The sequence below is a fragment of the Thalassophryne amazonica genome, chromosome 12 (genome assembly GCF_902500255.1).
Source record: "Thalassophryne amazonica chromosome 12, fThaAma1.1, whole genome shotgun sequence".
Taxonomy (NCBI): domain Eukaryota; kingdom Metazoa; phylum Chordata; class Actinopteri; order Batrachoidiformes; family Batrachoididae; genus Thalassophryne; species Thalassophryne amazonica.
Genome location: NC_047114.1, coordinates 85,847,530 through 85,865,295, shown reverse-complemented (window position 1 = coordinate 85,865,295; position 17,766 = coordinate 85,847,530). Strand labels below are relative to the sequence as shown.

Below are 17,766 nucleotides of genomic sequence, written 5' to 3'. Positions count from 1 at the left end.
TTCCTGAAAATACAGAATTTTCCACTGAAGAATGTGTTTTGTAGCAAACATGATAGCTGTTTCTGAGGAATGACAGTTCAGCATCATATAGCACAATACTATAGTAAAAAAAATTTTTCTTTTGGCTTCTGCAGTAAGTAATATTGTAAAATATATATATATATATATATTACAACCCCACTGCAGTACAATCTTATAGCAAGTCTTACATTTATTTTTTAACTTATTCATAATTAGATCAAATAAGGGCCTGTAAAATAGACAAATGCAACTTAAATTACAACAATATTTTTTGTAATATACCACTGATAAAATTATTCAGCCCCCTTAAGATGACCTTAAATTACCTTACCTTAAATTATTTCTTTAGAACGGAGGTTTCAATCAGGTGTTGAAAACACCTGCAGATGTGAACAGAACCATAGCAAGTAACAATTAAGCAGATTTAAAAGGATTGCAATACTCCTTTGACACAGTTAATGGTGTCTTTGCTATATGGTGAAATCCAGGGAATGGTCAAAGAAGTCCAAAGAGGAGGTAATTTCTCTTCATAAGCAAGGATATGGATATAAAAATATGGCAGAGACATTAAACATTTCAAGAAACACAATTGGAACTATAATTTGCAAGTTTAAAGCTAAAGGCACAGTGGAAATGCAACTTAGGCGCGGCGGAAAGAGGATGTTGCCGTCAACTGCTATCTGGTAGTTGAAGCGAAAGGTGGAGAAAAATCCCCGGGTGAGCTAAGGAACTGCAACAGGACTTGTGAGAGGGAAGTACTCTGTTTTCAACCCAGACAATCAGGCGCACACTATGAAATGAAGGCCTTCGTGCTAGAACTCCCAGGCGCACCCCCCTGCTGACTCCAAAGCACAAGAAGAGTCTACTCCAGTATGCCAGACACCACGTGGACAAACCACAAAGGTTTTGGGATACTGTTCTCTGGAGCAATGAGACAAAATTGGAACTATTTGGGCCTATGGATCAACGATATGTCTGGAGGAGGAAGAACGAGGCCTATAAAGAAAAGAACACCTTGCCTACGGCGAAGCATGGTGGGGGGTCAGTCATGCTCTGGGGCTGTTTCACTTCTTCAGGTACAGGGAATCTCCAGTGTGTGCAAGGTTCCATGATTTCAATTATGTACCAGGAAATCTTGGAATTAAATGTCATGCAGTCAGTGACAAAGCTGAAGCTTGGGAGACGTCGGACCTTCCAACAGGACAACGATCCCAAGCATACCTCCAAATCTACCAGAGCTTGGTTGCAGACAAAGGGCTGGAAGAGTTTGGGGTGGCCATCGCAATCGCCCGACTTAAATCCCATAGAAAATCTCTGGTGGGAGTTGAAGAAGGCAGTTGCAGCTCACAAGCCCAAGAATGTAAATTAACTGGAGACCTTTGCCCATGAGGAATGGGCTAAGATGCCTGTAGATCGCTGCAAGAAACTTGTCAAGCTATGTTTCACATCTGAAAGATGTTACCATTCCCAAAGGGTGTTGTACTAAGTACAAAATACGTATGTGACTAAGGGGTTGAATAATTTTGTCAGTAAGAAAATCACAAAAAGGACATTTGTTGGTATATTTAAAAAAATATATATTGTTGTAATTTAAGTTGCATTTGTCTATTTTACAGGTCCTTATTTGATCTGATTATGAATAAGATCAAAAAAAATGTCAGACTTGCTATAAGACTGTACTGCAGTGGGGGTTGAATAATTTTGAACACAACTGTGTGTGTGTGTGTGTGTGTGTGTGTGTGTGTGTGTGTGTGTGTGTGTGTGTGTGTGTGTGTGTGTGTGTGTGTGTGTGTGTGTGTGTGTGTATGTATATATATATATATATATATATATAAAATGTTGCTACAGTTACTTCATTAACAACTTGTTGACAGCTGCTGAATGTAACTAGTAATCTAACTTTTCTAATTTTTAAGATTGAGTAACTATTAGTTACTTTGCTGAGTACTCAATCTAAAGAGTAACCACATTTGATTACTAGTTACCTTATTAGTGACAAGTTGTCGGCAGCTGCTAATAAAGTAACTGCATAAAGCTACTAATGAAGTAACTATAAAGTAACTGCGGCAACTGTGTGTGTGTGTGTGTGTGTGTGTGTGTGTGTGTGTGTGTGTGTGCGCACACGCAAAACTACAAATCAATAAGCACCTACTATGTAACTAGTAAATGCTATTTGTGAATGTTTAATGAAAGCTGAAAAGAATACATACGTATTTTTGTTATCTAAGCAAAACCTCTTTGACCTCTATTTTTGTTCATTCGCATTTATTTATTTTTTTATCGTGGTATAAAATCTAGTATTGAGAATTGTGTGAATTAAAGTCAATCAAATGTTGCTCAGTCACTCTCATTCATCAACCAAATTGGATGGAGGTTCCAATTTTATGCCTGTTTGTCTTCCAGTTACCAGTCAAAAACCAGGTGTCAAAAAGGCAATGACAAATTGTGCATAACAGAGATAACCAATGTTCTGTGAAAATTGTCTGAAAAAGATTTAGAAACCAATAAAGTTGAAAAACCTGACAACACCAGAACAAAAACTTTGACTCAAGTGCATGACCTAAATACATACTCCTGACATTTGATCGCATCCGTGAATTATGTGAATTGTTCTGTAATTTATGTCTGTAGCCTGGCCCAATTTGTTATTTCTGGAAAGGACAGCTTTTTTTTTTATTCTTTGTATTATTCACCTCAGAGCAATCTGCTGAAAAATTACAGTACAGTTCGAGTTTTATCTAATGTAAACTAGTATGCCTTTATTGAGAGAGTGGCGTCAACTGAGAACATGGCACCATTTTGGGTCCAACTGCGCTCAACAACTGAATGAACCTTTAATGTTTTCAACATTTTTTTAAATCATTTAACCACATACAGCATCATATCCAGGTACAGGTGCTATTAAAATAAATATAAAAATAGTTAAGCTATCAATTTTACATAAATTTACAATTTTTATGTTTATTTATTTAATGAATTTAAAGCCTGATTTATACAGCTGCAGCTCTGTAACTCTGTTTCATGCAATAGCGTGCGTAACAGTTTTAAAGTTGCCCGTCTCTGGATTATGCTTTATTCTGGACTAATTTGACCCTCAACTTTTTCTTCTACAGTCATCACCTCCAAATCAAAGGTACAGCATGAAGTATTTTACCGACTTCATGCTGTAAATGTGCGGACTTTTCTGATCCATTCATCGGCGTGCGCACTGTAAAAACTATTAAAACATGATGACAGACAAAGAATTGAAAGCAGAAAAGTGTCAAATCACAGCCTTTTGTGTCTGATTTAACAGGCGCACATCAGGCTGCGGCTCCGAGTCTGAACATGGTATGAAAAAAAATAAACGGTCGAGCTTTTAATTACAGAAACGAGTCCGATCCCACATGCGAGGGCTTTTAATGGAAATATACCCTAACCCTCGTATTGCTATCGAACGGGGCATTTTATCCAATGTGAGCGAAAAATCTGTTATATACGATGTTTATTACATGGAAAACAGTACAAAAACTTTGGGACTTTTTTTTTGTCCGGTGACTGTGAATATCTGATTTATACGATGACTGTTTAGGTGAGTTTTACTGTACATGGGACTGAACAATAAATTTACCTCTCAAAACTTTAACGATGAAGTCACTTTCATCCCACGCGGCTGACTTCATTTTCCCAAATTTTTCTTCTGTTAGGATCTGAAGGGAATCTGTACATCTTGAAGCCTTGCTGTGTTTATTTGTGCCTCCAAATGCACAACAACCCGGCATTTTCAGCAAATAAATAAATAAAATAGCTGGATTTCCATGCAGACAAATGGCACGAGTCACATGACCAAGTTTTTTTTTTTTTCTCAACTTGTCATGTCGCCACTTTCAATTAAGGCACACTGATTTTAAACCAGACATTCGTGGCGTATACATCTGCACATACATACCACATACGACATCTGCAGGTACTGTGACATGCGATTTAGACTCCGAAATAGATGTGGATCATAAACCTCAGCATGTTTCACTAATCATGTAATTATTTTGCTGTTTTGGTCTGTGCAGAGCTCCTGGCCAGTTACAACGATGAGGACATTTATCTGTTTGATTCGGACCACAGTGATGGGGCCGATTATCTCAGGAGATACAAGGGACACCGCAATAATGCCACAGGTACCCAAGTTGGTACCATAATCAACAGAATAAATGATTCATCTCAAATACAGCCAATGTTTAAATAAACTGCATCAAACAAATACGACTTTATATATGTTCCACTGAATACGTACAACAGCATGACTGCGAGGCGAGGTTTGTGTTCATTAGCTTGCGTTGTCACGTGTTTGTCTTAGTGAAAGGAGTGAACTTCTACGGACCGTGCAGCGAGTTTGTGGTCAGCGGCAGTGACTGCGGACACATCTACCTGTGGGACAAGTACTCTGCTCGTGTCGTCCAGTTCATGGAGGGAGACAGAGGAGGAGTGGTGAGTCAGAGAATGCTGTTGGGCTCAAATAACACATGAAAGCTAACAAGAGATCAGCCCCGAAGGACCAGTACCTCCTGCTGAATAAGCGAAGTGCACATCTTGGGCTGTGCAGTGCATTATGGGTATGCTAAATTTTTCAGCTACCAATCCACATTCAAAGACAGCAGAAAGCAGCAAGGAGTGAAGAATTCCGTTCAAGCATTTGAAAACAGCACAGTGTGCACCTGTCATTATTGTATGCGTCGCATAAGGCTTAAAACCTTCAATCACAATCCCTGTAAGCCTTAACTTTCACAGTCCGCTAATGCTACCATATGCGAAATTCAGTGGTAGCGGTATGTGTTTGGTAGCTGGAATTTTTGACCCCAGTTGACCTACACATGCACAGATGCATTGCGCTCTTCGCTTATTGGTACTGTACAGTGAAGAGCGACATAAGTCAATGTCGGCACCCTTCAGTCCTCTTGAACTCGCACAAGATGGTTGTGAGATGAAATAATATCCTAAAAATATGTTGTGTCTGCATTAATATGGTGTTCTGTAGTCGCACAGTGAAGGACACAGACATGCATGCAGAAGGAGCCTGTAATTTTAATGTCCAACACCATTGTGATGGGATGCAAAAAGTCACTGTGGACAGATGGTGATTGCGCAATATTTTTGTTTTTATTTTTAATTGATGTAGCACATAACTGCTTTAAAGTCCTCTTTTTTTTAAACACTGAGTGATGTCCTTATTTCCATTTTATTTAGGTAGAGGTTTAGCCTTTATAGGGAGGTGATGGTCTAGTGGTTAAGTGTTAGGGTTCAGACCAGAGGATCCTCTGTTCAAAACCCAGCAGGACCAGAATATCACTGGGCAAGATCCTTCATCCCTAAGTTGCTCCCGGTGTGTAGTGATTGCCTTGCATGGCAGCACCCTGACTTCAGTGTCTGTGTGAATGGGTGAATGTGAGGCATAATTGTAAAGTGCTTTGAGCTTCTGATGCAGATGGAAAAGCGCTATATCAGTGCAGACATTTGTGGTCAGAATATTCTGTGTCAGTTCTCTAATTTTTTTTAATTCAAAGTGTCACATCAGTTCTTTTCTCTGCCCTCAACAACTGCAGGTGAATTGTCTGGAACCCCACCCCCACCTCCCAGGTATGGCCACCAGTGGACTGGACCACGACATCAAACTGTGGGCCCCCACTGCTGAGAACCCCACAGGACTCAAGGGTCTAAAAGAGGTATTTGAGTCCATATTTTTCATTGCTTCTGCCATCACTAGTCTCCATCTCAAAAGGGATACAGAACAATGAGATTGAGATCAGAGTCCCAGAGAGACGGAGTGTGTCGAGGCCATTTATTGATGCAGGTTCTCAGGCGTCCAGGTATGCGATATCTAAAAGTTTACTCAACTGGTCCTAAGACATTTGACCACTCACCCAAGCCACCTCCAAAGTTTCAAAAATTTCTAAATGGTGTGCGTATGCGTGGTGATTGGTAGGGTGGTCTTGGTAGAATGGGAGCCATGAGGTAAACCAGTGTTTCCCGAGCCTGGTCCTTGAGATCCAAAAGACTGTGTTTTCTGCTTGTCCCTGCTCTAACTGTACATAATGAGCCAAATTAGGTGTGTTTTATTATTCAGCTTGTTGTTGATTGGCTGAACACACCTGACTAAGGTGATCCAGCCTGAGTAGATCAGGGACAAAGAGGCAGACAAGAGTATCTTAATTGTGCATTAGCACATGGCTGAAGAGATGCAAAGAGCAGGTCCCTGATGAAATGGCTCAGACAGAAAGAGATACACGAGAGTTCCATTTTAACATTTACATTTTTCCCAAGTTTATATCTATTGAATTAGTATCATTGGCAGAATGGTAATCTGCCAACACTATGACCGAATCATTCCCTGTGGGTGTTTGACTAAATTAAAAGAGCCTGTTTTGCACTTCATCTAATTATAAATTAGAGAAAACAGATTTATTCAGTCTGGATTTCAAGAATTCAACAGAGTGACACCATCTGGTCTCTGCTGGCAGATTATTTAACAGAAAAGGTTTACAGTAAGAGTAATTACTGTGGCCTAGTAATTTCTTTTCTCTTTTTTTATAATCTTTGTACCACAAAGTAATCACCAACGGAAGGTACATAAGGTTTTACAAGATCTACCAGATAAGTGAGTTTATCCTTCTGATGCCAAAATTAAGTTCTGAATGGTTAAAGTCTGCAATCACAGTAAGCCAAAGTGAGTCTAAAATATTAATATGGTCAAATTTTTCTACGCTAGCAGCAGCATCCTGAGCCAGTTGAAGGCTTCTCGTATGCGTTGCAAGACAGAAAATAAAGCATGACAATAGTCAACTCTAGATGAAATAAAAACAAGAATCTGTCTCTACATATGAAGTAGAAACAGGTGCAAATGTTGGAAGACTCTCATACTTCAGTTCCCCCTACTTTCACACAGCTGATGGCTGCGTGAAACCCTTTGTGACATCATCGCAATGTTGCTGTGTTCACCAAGGTGATGAAGAAGAACAAGCGGGAGCGCGACGAGGACAGCGTGCGCCATGGCGACCAGTATGACACCCAGCTGCTGTGGTTCCTGATGAGACACATGAGGAACAGACAGCCCCAGAGGGTGAGCTTTCAAATAATGCAGCTCCAAGATACCAGAAGAAGCTTGAGGGGGGGAAATAAAGTTAAATGACATTTACACTCACCAGCCACTTTATTAGGTACACCTGCTCTCAATTCCTTGTTAACATAAATAGCAAATCAGCCAATCACATGGCAGCAACTCAATGCATTTAGGCATCTAGATGTGGTGAAGACAACTCCCTGAAGTTCAAACCGAGCATCAGAATGTGGAAGAAAGGAGAAAAGTGACTTTGAACGTGGCATGGTTGTTGGTGCCAGAAGGGCTGGCCAGAGTATTTCAGAAACTGCTGATCTACTGGGATTTTCATACACAACCATCTCTAGGGTTTACAGAGAATGGTCCAAAAAAGAGAAGATATCCATTGAGCAACATTTGTGTGCATGAAAATGCCTTGTTGTCAGCGGAAAATGGGCAGACTAGTTCAAGATGATAGAAAGGCAACAGTAGCTCAAATAACCCACTCATTACAACCAAGGTATGTAGAATGCCATCTCTGAATGCACAATACATCGAACCTTGAAGCAGATGGGCTACAGCAGCAGAAGAGCACACCAGTTGCCGATACTGAGGCTACAGTTCACACAGGCTCACCAACATGGGACAATCATGAATTGGAAGTAGATTTCCTGGTCTGATGAATCTCAGTTTTCAGCTGATGTTCAGTTGGTCAGAATTGAGCACAATCAACATGAAAGCATGGATCCATCCTGCCTTGTATCAGCAGTTAAGGCTGGTGGTGTCATGGTGTGGGGTTTATTTTCTTGGCACACTTTGGTTCTCCTTAGTACACCAAGGAATGTTTCCAGCACCATGTTGAATCGATGTCATGAAAAATAAAGGCAGTTCTGAAGGCAACGGGAGTCAGACCTGGTACTATCAAAGTGTACCTAATAAAGTGGCTGGTAAGTGCACGTTTGACTTGATACTGTAACAAAATGTAAAATTTCAGGTGTATATTTAGAGGCAGCGCAGCTTAGACATGAGAGGACATGATTTTTTTTTTTTTTTTTTTTAGTTACTAGGGTTGGGTATCAAGAACCGGTTCTTTTTGGGTATCTTTAAGAGATGATTCGATCCATCGATATCAATAGCCTTTTTGCTTAATGATTCCCTTATCGGTCCTTCAGAGTGGCCGTTGTTTTTGAGGGTGTTTGTCAGGAAAATGATCATGTCTCTATGTTGATTACGGAACCCCTGTGGCGGCTCTGTAATCAACCGCTTTGACTCCCCTTTGAAGCGTGAACCAATGAAGCAATGCTTCGATCTGCTGGCTTGTTGGTTCTGTTTTATTTTGCTTTGTCTTAATTTTTCCCCGTTAAACCCTCAAGAGCATATGTCTGTGAGTAATATTTACCCTTTTATGTTAAACCGACCTGTTATGGTCTTCTGAAACAGTTGATAGATGTATTTTATAACTTAAAAATGGGACTGATGCTAACATGTTAGCATGTCTATGGCGTTTTCATTGTTAAATTTAGCATTAGCTGTTCGCATATCAGCACGTTTGTGTGCATTTGCTTTCTGTATAATAATTAATGGTTCAGTGTTTGTTGTTGTAAAAGAGTCAAATGTATTAAAAATTGTAATTTTTTTAATTAATTTTTATATAATTAGTAATAGCAACAACAGCAGCAATAATAGTAATAATAACTCTTCAGAAGCGGCAAGTCCACTTCTTAAGTCCTCTCAAAGCCATTAAAATGTGTCAACCGTGAGTTACTTTTGTGTGGAATAAAGTCACTAACTGGGACTCTTGTCTTGTTGCAGTCAAACGAGAATCATCCTCCGTTCCGTTGGCACAGCTCCAAATGCTGCACGAATCTCTGCCGAGATCGGTCGGAATTAATAACTTCAAAATGAATTGCCACTTTAAATAAAATGACACCTCCTTCCAAACACTGTAATACAGACAATAAACTACAATAGACTAAAATGTTTTTTTTTTCCTCCCAAAATGAGGCATCCTGCATTCTTTATGAATTACATTCTGACGTGCAACGTAGCCAGCTGAGCTCAGCTCAGATGTGTGGAAAGACATTCATGCCAGTAATGTCTGAAAGGAAATGCTTTTGACAAAAACTACAGATTTTGTTTATTTCTATTTATGTCCAGAGATCAAGGATCCACCATGTAGAGTTTATTTAGGTCCAGAGTTTAAGGATCCATTGACCAATTTCATATTTATCAATTAATCGATAAGGAATCGGATCGATAAGCGGTAATTGTATCTGTTGATAAAATCTTATCAGTACCCATCCCTAATAGTTACTGTAATTGTTGTAGCTGCTGTGGATATCTAGGCATTTTATTGTGAGGGGTCAGGGCAGGAGGTGTGTGTGTGTGTGTGTGTGTGTGTGTGTGTGTGTGTGTGTGTGTGTGTGTGTGTGTGTGTGTGTGTGTGTGTGTGTGTGTGTGTGTGTGTGTGTTTGTTTTTCTGCCTGACTGTGACTTTTGTGGGGAAGTGTTTTACTGATCTCTTCACACAAAGGAGTCTCTGTTTCTTTGTTCAGTCATCCTGCTCAGTAGAAGTGCAGCTACAACTCTTAAGCCTGGTTCACACGACAGGATTTTAAAATTATCTTTAGGTTTCCAAAACCTGAGATACCACACACGTGAAGATAAAAAAAATCATGGATCTAACAGGTTTGGTCGTACAGTGTGTGGTGTTCAGCCACACGGTAAGGACAACACCACCACACATGAACAGATTTCACACAGGAACATTCCCAGCTCAGACAGGAAATCTCGCAGAATCTCTCGAGATTAAACGTGACTTCAGAGTTAACAAACGGAGATACTTTGTGGACTATTTAAAACAGAGGGGAAAAAAATGATACAAAAAGAAAAAAGGTGTTCTTTAAGGGACTGGAGACAACGCGACCACCGGACTTTCTGGTAAGTCAGAACAGCTGTTTTCATTTTATTTTCCACTCTGTACGTCCATCACCTCGATTTCTGATTGGCTGCACATCACATTCAGCAGGCTGTGTGCTCATTTTGGTCGGAGGACACTACACACGCACTGCGATATCGGGCCAAAAAAATCCAACATGTTGAATGTCCCAGATTTGTGATCGGAGCGCTCCTGACGTCCTTCCGAGTAGATCAGAGCGCTCTTAACACACCACACACGGCAGGAATATCTGATAAGATTATTTTTAGCATCATCACGATTGTCGGGGCGTCCTTAAGATTGTTGGAAGGGGAAGATCGGGTCTGATATTGGCCTAATTATCCTGCCATGTGAACCAGGTCTTAGTTACATCTTCTTGTTTGTCAACAATTCTTGCGCTCTCTTTGTCTCGTTCATGTTTTTGTGCAGAGGTGTATACAACAGGTTTTGTTTTGGGTGCTCCTTTTTCTAGGTGTCGCATATTTTATTTATTTATTTTTTTTGTCTGATGTGTGTATGGGTGCAGACGCGGCGTGAGGGTGGAGACGGAGACACAGACGAGTCTTGGAGCTCCCCTGATTCGTCTGACGAAGAGGACAGAGGTCCAGACCACGTGCAGTGCATGTCCTCCTGAGCCCCCCCCCACGCGCACACACACACACACACACACACACACACACACACACACACTTTATTGCTCATAAATTGATGCACATAGGCAAGCACGATTGACACACTGGCACAATCAAACACTGACGAGCCACAGACTTTGGATGGTTGTTTTGTTTTTACACACACACACCCCTACTGAATCATACTGTTGAGTGACGAGATGCTTCACGCCTGATTTCCCAGCAGTCATGAGTGTGCAAGCGACAGTTACAGGCAGCATACAGATTTTTTTTTTTTTTTTTTTTGATAATAGTGCGATTAGTGTGTACATCCCTCTGAAGAGCCTGTGTGCGCTCTGCAGAGCTCTGGGATGATGTACTGAGGGTGTGTGGCAACGAGCACCAGAAATAAACTTCATCACCAGCACAACCCCCCCCCCCACCACCACCACCACCAAACATACACACACACCTCTCTCAGTAACTAACATCGCTCTCCTCCATGACGTCTGTGTGACGCGAACGAGGGGTTCAGCAGCACTAAATGTGGCTCCCAATCAGTGGAACTGCAGCGCCCCCTCACTGCAGCACCCCGTCCCTACATGGCTCCGTCTTGTGCTTATTTCCAGCGTTGAGGACTACTACATGTCTATATGCTGCATCACCCTCCATGCTGTCCTCAGTAAACCCGCCTGTTAGCGCCCCCCTCGCCACAGAGTGCACTTTGAATCAGGGATGTTAGCGTTTCAGACACAGACAACACGTGCACTCACGTGGTTTCGGGGAATGGCTGATGTCTCGTCTGTTGCTCGTCACCCTCATTGAAGGGTTAGTGTTTTTGTTTTGTTTTTTGTTTTTTTGTCTGGCTAAACTGCAGCCAAGTGAAAGTAGACTTCCTTTTTTCTTCTTCCTTCCTTACTCTCCATCCTGGAACCCGACACCAACGGGATCCTTAAGCTCGGTTCCCTCTGTGACCCCCACATTATAAAATGGGGTCCCGTTCCTCCTTTTGTGCACAGGTCTTGTGCTTTGCTCATTATTCAAACAAACCTGGATCAAATTGTAATGGACGCACTGCCTACCAGCGACTTTGCGCTTGTTCATGATTTGCACATGCTAACAAATACAAATCACATGTAGAATATTTTTGTAGAATTTGAACCAGGTTGCTGGTTTCCAACAGAACACACACACTCATCTGTCTGAAAGGGGGGTGGGGGGGTGTCGATATGCTTGCCAGTCATTTGTTGTGTGAGAGCGATAAAGTCCAGTTTTTCTCATTTTCTCTGAGAACTCTAGATAAATGAATCCATATGTACATATATAAATATATATTAAAACTGTAAAAAAAAAAAGAAACGCAAATCATGTTTGACTTCAAAATAGGTTGTCCAAATATTTGATTGGTATTGATGTAGAGGTTTATATTCTATATATGAGGATAAAATACTTTTAAAAACAAAAGGAAAATTTGACTTGATGCACAGTTTGGTTTTTTTTGTTTGGTTTTTTTTTTTCCTCCTCTCTCTTTATGGATGATTCTCCTTATGAACAGAACAGCCGTCATTTGAAGCTTTGGATTACCTTCTTGTCCGTGTGTTTTGTTTTGTTTTTTTGGGGGGGGGGGGGGATTTCCTTTCTGGAGCTTAATCCACCTTTTGAGATTTTTTTTTTTTTTTTTCCCCCTCAGGCTGTTGCAACTCTTGGAAACATTAGTCTTTTGGGTTTTTTTGTTTTGTTCCACCACTGCCTAATGTTGCATTCTACCAGTACAGAAATTTGTGCAATAAATGGAAAGGCTGCACTCTTGATGGTGTCACTTTTGTTTACTGTTAATGTCAGGTTGGATGACTAAAGAAAACTATTTAACTAGTAGAGCACCAGCAGTCATCGACTGTTTGACTAATCTGGACAATAAATTAATAAATTAAAGTAAAATCTTAAGCAGCATTTAAAAAAATAAATAAATAAAAACATAGTGAGCTACATGGGAAATAATAGTTGTGGAATTACTAGATGCAATTTATTTTTTTAAAAGCTTCACAAAACTAACTAAATTTGTCTACCAAAATCCAAGCATAATTTAGCTTTATTTTCATAGTGTGTTGCAAAATTCTTGGTCATTTTAATGAAGAGAACATCTTTATCTGGGGGGATTCCATCATGAATACTTTTTATTCTTCACTGTTGTGCAGACTAGGAGGAAGCGTGTGTGTGTGTGTGTGTGTGTGTGAGTGAACCTTTGAGATTGTGACCTAACCGACATGCGTGCACGCAAACGTCTTGTGAATCCCTTCCAAGCTGTTCTCTGGTTTCAAATACATTATTTGATTTGAGTGTTTATTTCTCACTCGCGTTTACAAAATTACACAGAAACTAGCACTTGGAGAGTGCAAACCTCCACCAAGGCCATGGGGTCACTGACGCCATAACATCTACACGCCGTGGAATCACTGAACCTAAAAAAGTCTAACAATGATGTTTGCTCAGTAGTAAAAAAAAAAAAAGTTTCATCTGCTGTGACTGGATAGCATGTATCCTTAGCGCTTGGCATCACAGTTTATTGCAACTTGCACCTTTCCCAGAAGCTACTGTCATCTGAGCACTGATGTTGATATTGCATGTGCTTATAGACAAAAACAAATGAGACAAATTCACTTTATTATACAACTAAACTGCAAATATATGAATTTTTTAACATTTATGAAACACTTCTCTAAATAACAGTAAATTCTGAAATAGAACTATTTTTTAAGTGTTGCATGTGCTACACAAGGCCATAGGGTCACTGACCCTAAAGAGATTCCCTCCTTGGCACAGTGATCTATTCAACAATTCAGTGTTACAACCAAAACTATGATACATACACTTTTCTTTCCTTTATATTTGACATCCTTGACCATGAAAACACCACTAGAATTTGGAATCACTTTTATGTCTTTATTAGTTCAAAAGTTATTGTATAAAAATGATTTTTCGGTAATGGCGGTTTTCTTCTGGATCTAGCTCCATAACATTTGAAGCTACATCATCTGATGACACCTTACTGAATCAGTACAGATTCAGCTACAATTTGGTGTTAGTTGTGCATCTCTAGCTTCATTTGTCACCTCACACTGACACATTTTGTATTTTCCCTATATTTCCCGATCATCACCAAACTTTGTTGTTTGATAGAACATTTGACTATGTTACACCCTAATTTTTTTTCAAGCCTTTCTGCCTTGTTTTTGTGGAGTTAGAAACTAGAATGTCAAAATTCCCCCTATCCCGCAATGGTGAAGAATCCTTTAAAAACTTTTCCAACCACTCCACAAAATTTCAGCAAAATCCGTTCAAAACATTTTCCGTTATCCTGCTGACAAACAGACAGTCAGACAAACTTGACCGAAAACATAACCTCCTTGGCGGAGGTAATGAGCGGTTTTGGAGCATTGTCATCAGTCTTGGTTTGTTTGAGCGAGCAGCCAGCTGACATCACGCTGCCTTTCTTTACTCTGGCAGTCGGTGTGCTTCCCTGCATACCTTGCACAGATCTGGGGAAGTTCCCGCATGATCTATAGTGTCACTACCAAATGTAAGTCATTGTATCTGATCGCTTGAATTTCTCGCTTTGTTTCCAGATGGTTTGAAATTTGATCATATCAGCATTATAATATGAATCCCTTATTTAAATGCTAAGGAATCAAATAATATTGGTGCCAAAGAAAATTATTAACTGGTATTAACCAAAAGGCCGTACAGCATTCTGGATCAAGATTTCGCTTCATATAGGCGTTGAAGGATTACGTCAAAACTACTTAACGGATTCTCACCACAGACACATATTAGGCCATAGAAGACTCCATTAAATTTTGGAAGCGATCCGGTGTCACGGACCAAACGGTCCACCCCTAAAAATCGCCTTTTGCATCTGCACATGCGTCATTTCGGACCACAGCAGTATATGAGACGGAGTCTCTTCACCGAAAGCAATCAAATGCATTAATGATATTATTAACCATCAGATGATAAAGGTAAAACCTCTTAAATTATTCTAAAGTCAATTTTAAGCAGAAACAAGACAAAAGCTGCAGCGCTCTGATTGGTTCCTCCGTCTTTTCTGATGAAATAATGCTGATTTTATTTGGAAATTATTGTACGAAAGCTTCAGATATCTCTCTGATAGATGACTGGTGTGCAGTTTGAAGCAGAAACGAAGTGATAATGTGAACCGCGTCAGCGGGGGGCGGACCGATTTTTAGGTGGACCATTCGGTCTGCGACACCGGATCTGATTACTTCAAAGCTACTTCACAGATAGATACAGTAGTGTTCAGAATAATAGTAGTGCTATGTGAATAAAAAGATTAATCCAGGTTTTGAGTATATTTCTTATTGTTACATGGGAAACAAGGTACCAGTAAATTCTTACAAATCCAACAAGACCAAGCATTCATGATATGCACACTCTTAAGGCTATGAAATTGGGCTATTAGTAAAAAAAAAAAGTAGAAAAGGGGGTGTTCACAATAATAGTAGCATCTGCTGTTGACGCTACAAACACAAAACTATTGTTTAAACTGCTTTTGTAGCAATTCTGTGAATCACTAAACTAGTATTTAGTTGTATAACCAGTTTTTCATGATTTCTTCACATCTGCGAGGCATTAATTTTGTTGGTTTGGAACCAAGATTTTGCTTAACTAGTGTGCTTGGGGTCATTGTCTTGTTGAAACACCCATTTCAAGGGCATGTCCTCTTCAGCATAAGGCAACATGACCTCTTCAAGTATTTTGACATATCCAAACTGATCCATGATACCTGGTATGCGATATATAGGCCCAACACCATAGTAGGAGAAACATGCCCATATCATGATGCTTGCACCACCATGCTTCACTGTCTTCACTGTGAACTGTGGCTTGAATTCAGAGTTTGGGGGTCATCTCACAAACTGTCTGTGGCCCTTGGACCCAAAAAGAACAATTTTACTGTCATCAGTCCACAAAATATTCCTCCATTTCTCTTTAGGCCAGTTGATGTGTTCTTTGGCAAATTGCGACCTCTTCTGCACGTCTTTTATTTAACAGAGGGACTTTGCGGGGGATTCTTGCAAATAAATTAGCTTCACACAGGCATTTTCTAACTGTCACAGCACTTACAGGTAACTCCAGACTGTCTTTGATCATCCTGGAGCTGATCAATGGGTGAGCCTTTGCCATTCTGGTTATTCTTCTATCCATTTTGATGGTTGTTTTCCATTTTCTTCCACACGTCTCTGGTTTTTTGTCCATTTTAAAGCATTGGAGATCATTGTAGATGTACAGCCTATATTTTTTTGCACTTGCATATAGGTTTTCCCCTCTCCAATCAACTTTTTAATCAAACTACGCTGTTCTTCTGAACAGTGTCTTGAATGTCTTATTTTCCTCAGGCTTTCAAAGGGAAAAACATGTTCAACATGTGCTGGCTTCATCCTTAAATAGGGGACACCTGATTCACACCTGTTTGTTCCACAGAATTGACGAACTCACTGACTGAATGCCACACTACTACAACCCCTGGCAAAAATTATGGAATCACCGGCCTCGGAGGATGTTCATTCAGTTGTTTAATTTTTGTAGAAAAAAAGCAGATCACAGACATGACACAAAACTAAAGTCATTTCAAATGGCAACTTTCTGACTTTAAGAAACACTATAAGAAATCCAAAAAAAAAAAAAAATTGTGGCAGTAACGGTTACTTTTTTAGACCAAGCAGAGGGGAAAAAAATATGGACTCACTCAATTCTGAGAAATAAATTATGGAATCACCCTGTAAATTTTCATCCCCAAAAGTAACACCTGCATCGATCAAATCAGATCTGCTCGTTAGTCTGCATCTAAAAAGGAGTGATCACACCTTGGAGAGCTGTTGCACCAAGTGGACTGACATGAATCATGGCTCCATCACGAGAGATGTCAATTGAAACAAAGGAGAGGATTATTAAACTCTGAAAAGAGGGTAAATCATCACGCAATGTTGCAAAAGATGTTGGTTGTTCACAGTCAGCTGTGTCTAAACTCTGGACCAAATACAAACAACATGGGAAGGTTGTTAAAGGCAAACATACTGGTAGACCAAGGAAGACATCAAAGCATCAAGACAGAAAACTTAAAGCAATATGTCTCAAAAATTGAAAATGCACAACCAAACAAATGAGGAACGAATGGGAGGAAACTGGAGTCGACGTCTGTGACCGAACTGTAAGAAACCGCCTAAAGGAAATGGGATTTACATACAGAAAAGCTAAACGAAAGCCATCATTAACACCTAAACAGAAAAAAACAAGGTTACAATGGGCTAAGGAAAAGTAATTGTGGACTGTGGATGACTGGATGAAAGTCATATTCAGTGATGAATCTCGAATCTGCACTGGGCAAGGTGATGATGCTGGAACTTTTGTTTGGTGCCGTTCCAATGAGATTTATAAAGATGACTGCCTGAAGAGAACATGTAAATTTCCACAGTCATTGATGATATGGGGCTGCATGTCAGGTAAAGGTACTGGGGAGATGGCTGTAACATCAATAAATGCACAAGTTTACATTGATATTTTGGACACATTTCTTATCCCATCAATTGAAAGGATGTTTGGGGATGATGAAATAATTTTTCAAGATGATAATGCATCTTGCCATAGAGCAAAAATTGTGAAAACATTCCTTGCAAAAAGACACATGGGGTCAATGTCATGGCCTGCAAATAGTCCGGACCTTAATCCAATTGAAAATCTTTGGTGGAAGTTGAAGAAAATGGTCCATGACAAGACTCCAACCTGCAAAGCTGATCTGGCAACAGCAATCAGAGAAAGTTGGAGCCAGATTGATGAAGAGTACTGTTTGTCACTCAAGTCCATGCCTCAGGGACTGCAAGCTGTTATAAAAGCCGGAGGTGGTGCAACAAAATACTAGTGATGTGTTGGCGCGTGCTTTTGTTTTTCATGATTTCATTTTTTCCTCAGAATTGAGTGATTCCATATTTTTTTTCCCTCTGCTTGGTCTAAAAAAGTAACTTACTGACTGCCACAATTTTTTTTCCTGATTTCTTAAAGCCAGAAAGTTGCCATTTGAAATGACTTTAGTTTTGTGTCATGTCTGTGATCTGCTT

The 17,766-nt window shown here is 40.0% G+C and overlaps 1 protein-coding gene across 3 annotated transcripts in view; it reads left to right on the top strand.

Moving 5' to 3' along the window:
• Window positions 1-11,798, top strand: part of dcaf8 (DDB1 and CUL4 associated factor 8) — a 31,862-nt gene extending 20,064 nt beyond the window's left edge. For all 3 annotated transcript variants that reach the window (XM_034182850.1, XM_034182849.1, XM_034182851.1), the window contains exons 10-14: window positions 4,068-4,175; window positions 4,355-4,485; window positions 5,598-5,717; window positions 6,995-7,111; window positions 10,552-11,798. In XM_034182850.1, the coding sequence (XP_034038741.1) occupies window positions 4,068-4,175; window positions 4,355-4,485; window positions 5,598-5,717; window positions 6,995-7,111; window positions 10,552-10,659 (584 nt within the window). In that variant the 3' untranslated portion in view covers window positions 10,660-11,798. The remainder of the gene's footprint in view (window positions 1-4,067; window positions 4,176-4,354; window positions 4,486-5,597; window positions 5,718-6,994; window positions 7,112-10,551) is intronic.
• The last annotated feature ends 5,968 nt before the right edge of the window (window positions 11,799-17,766 follow it).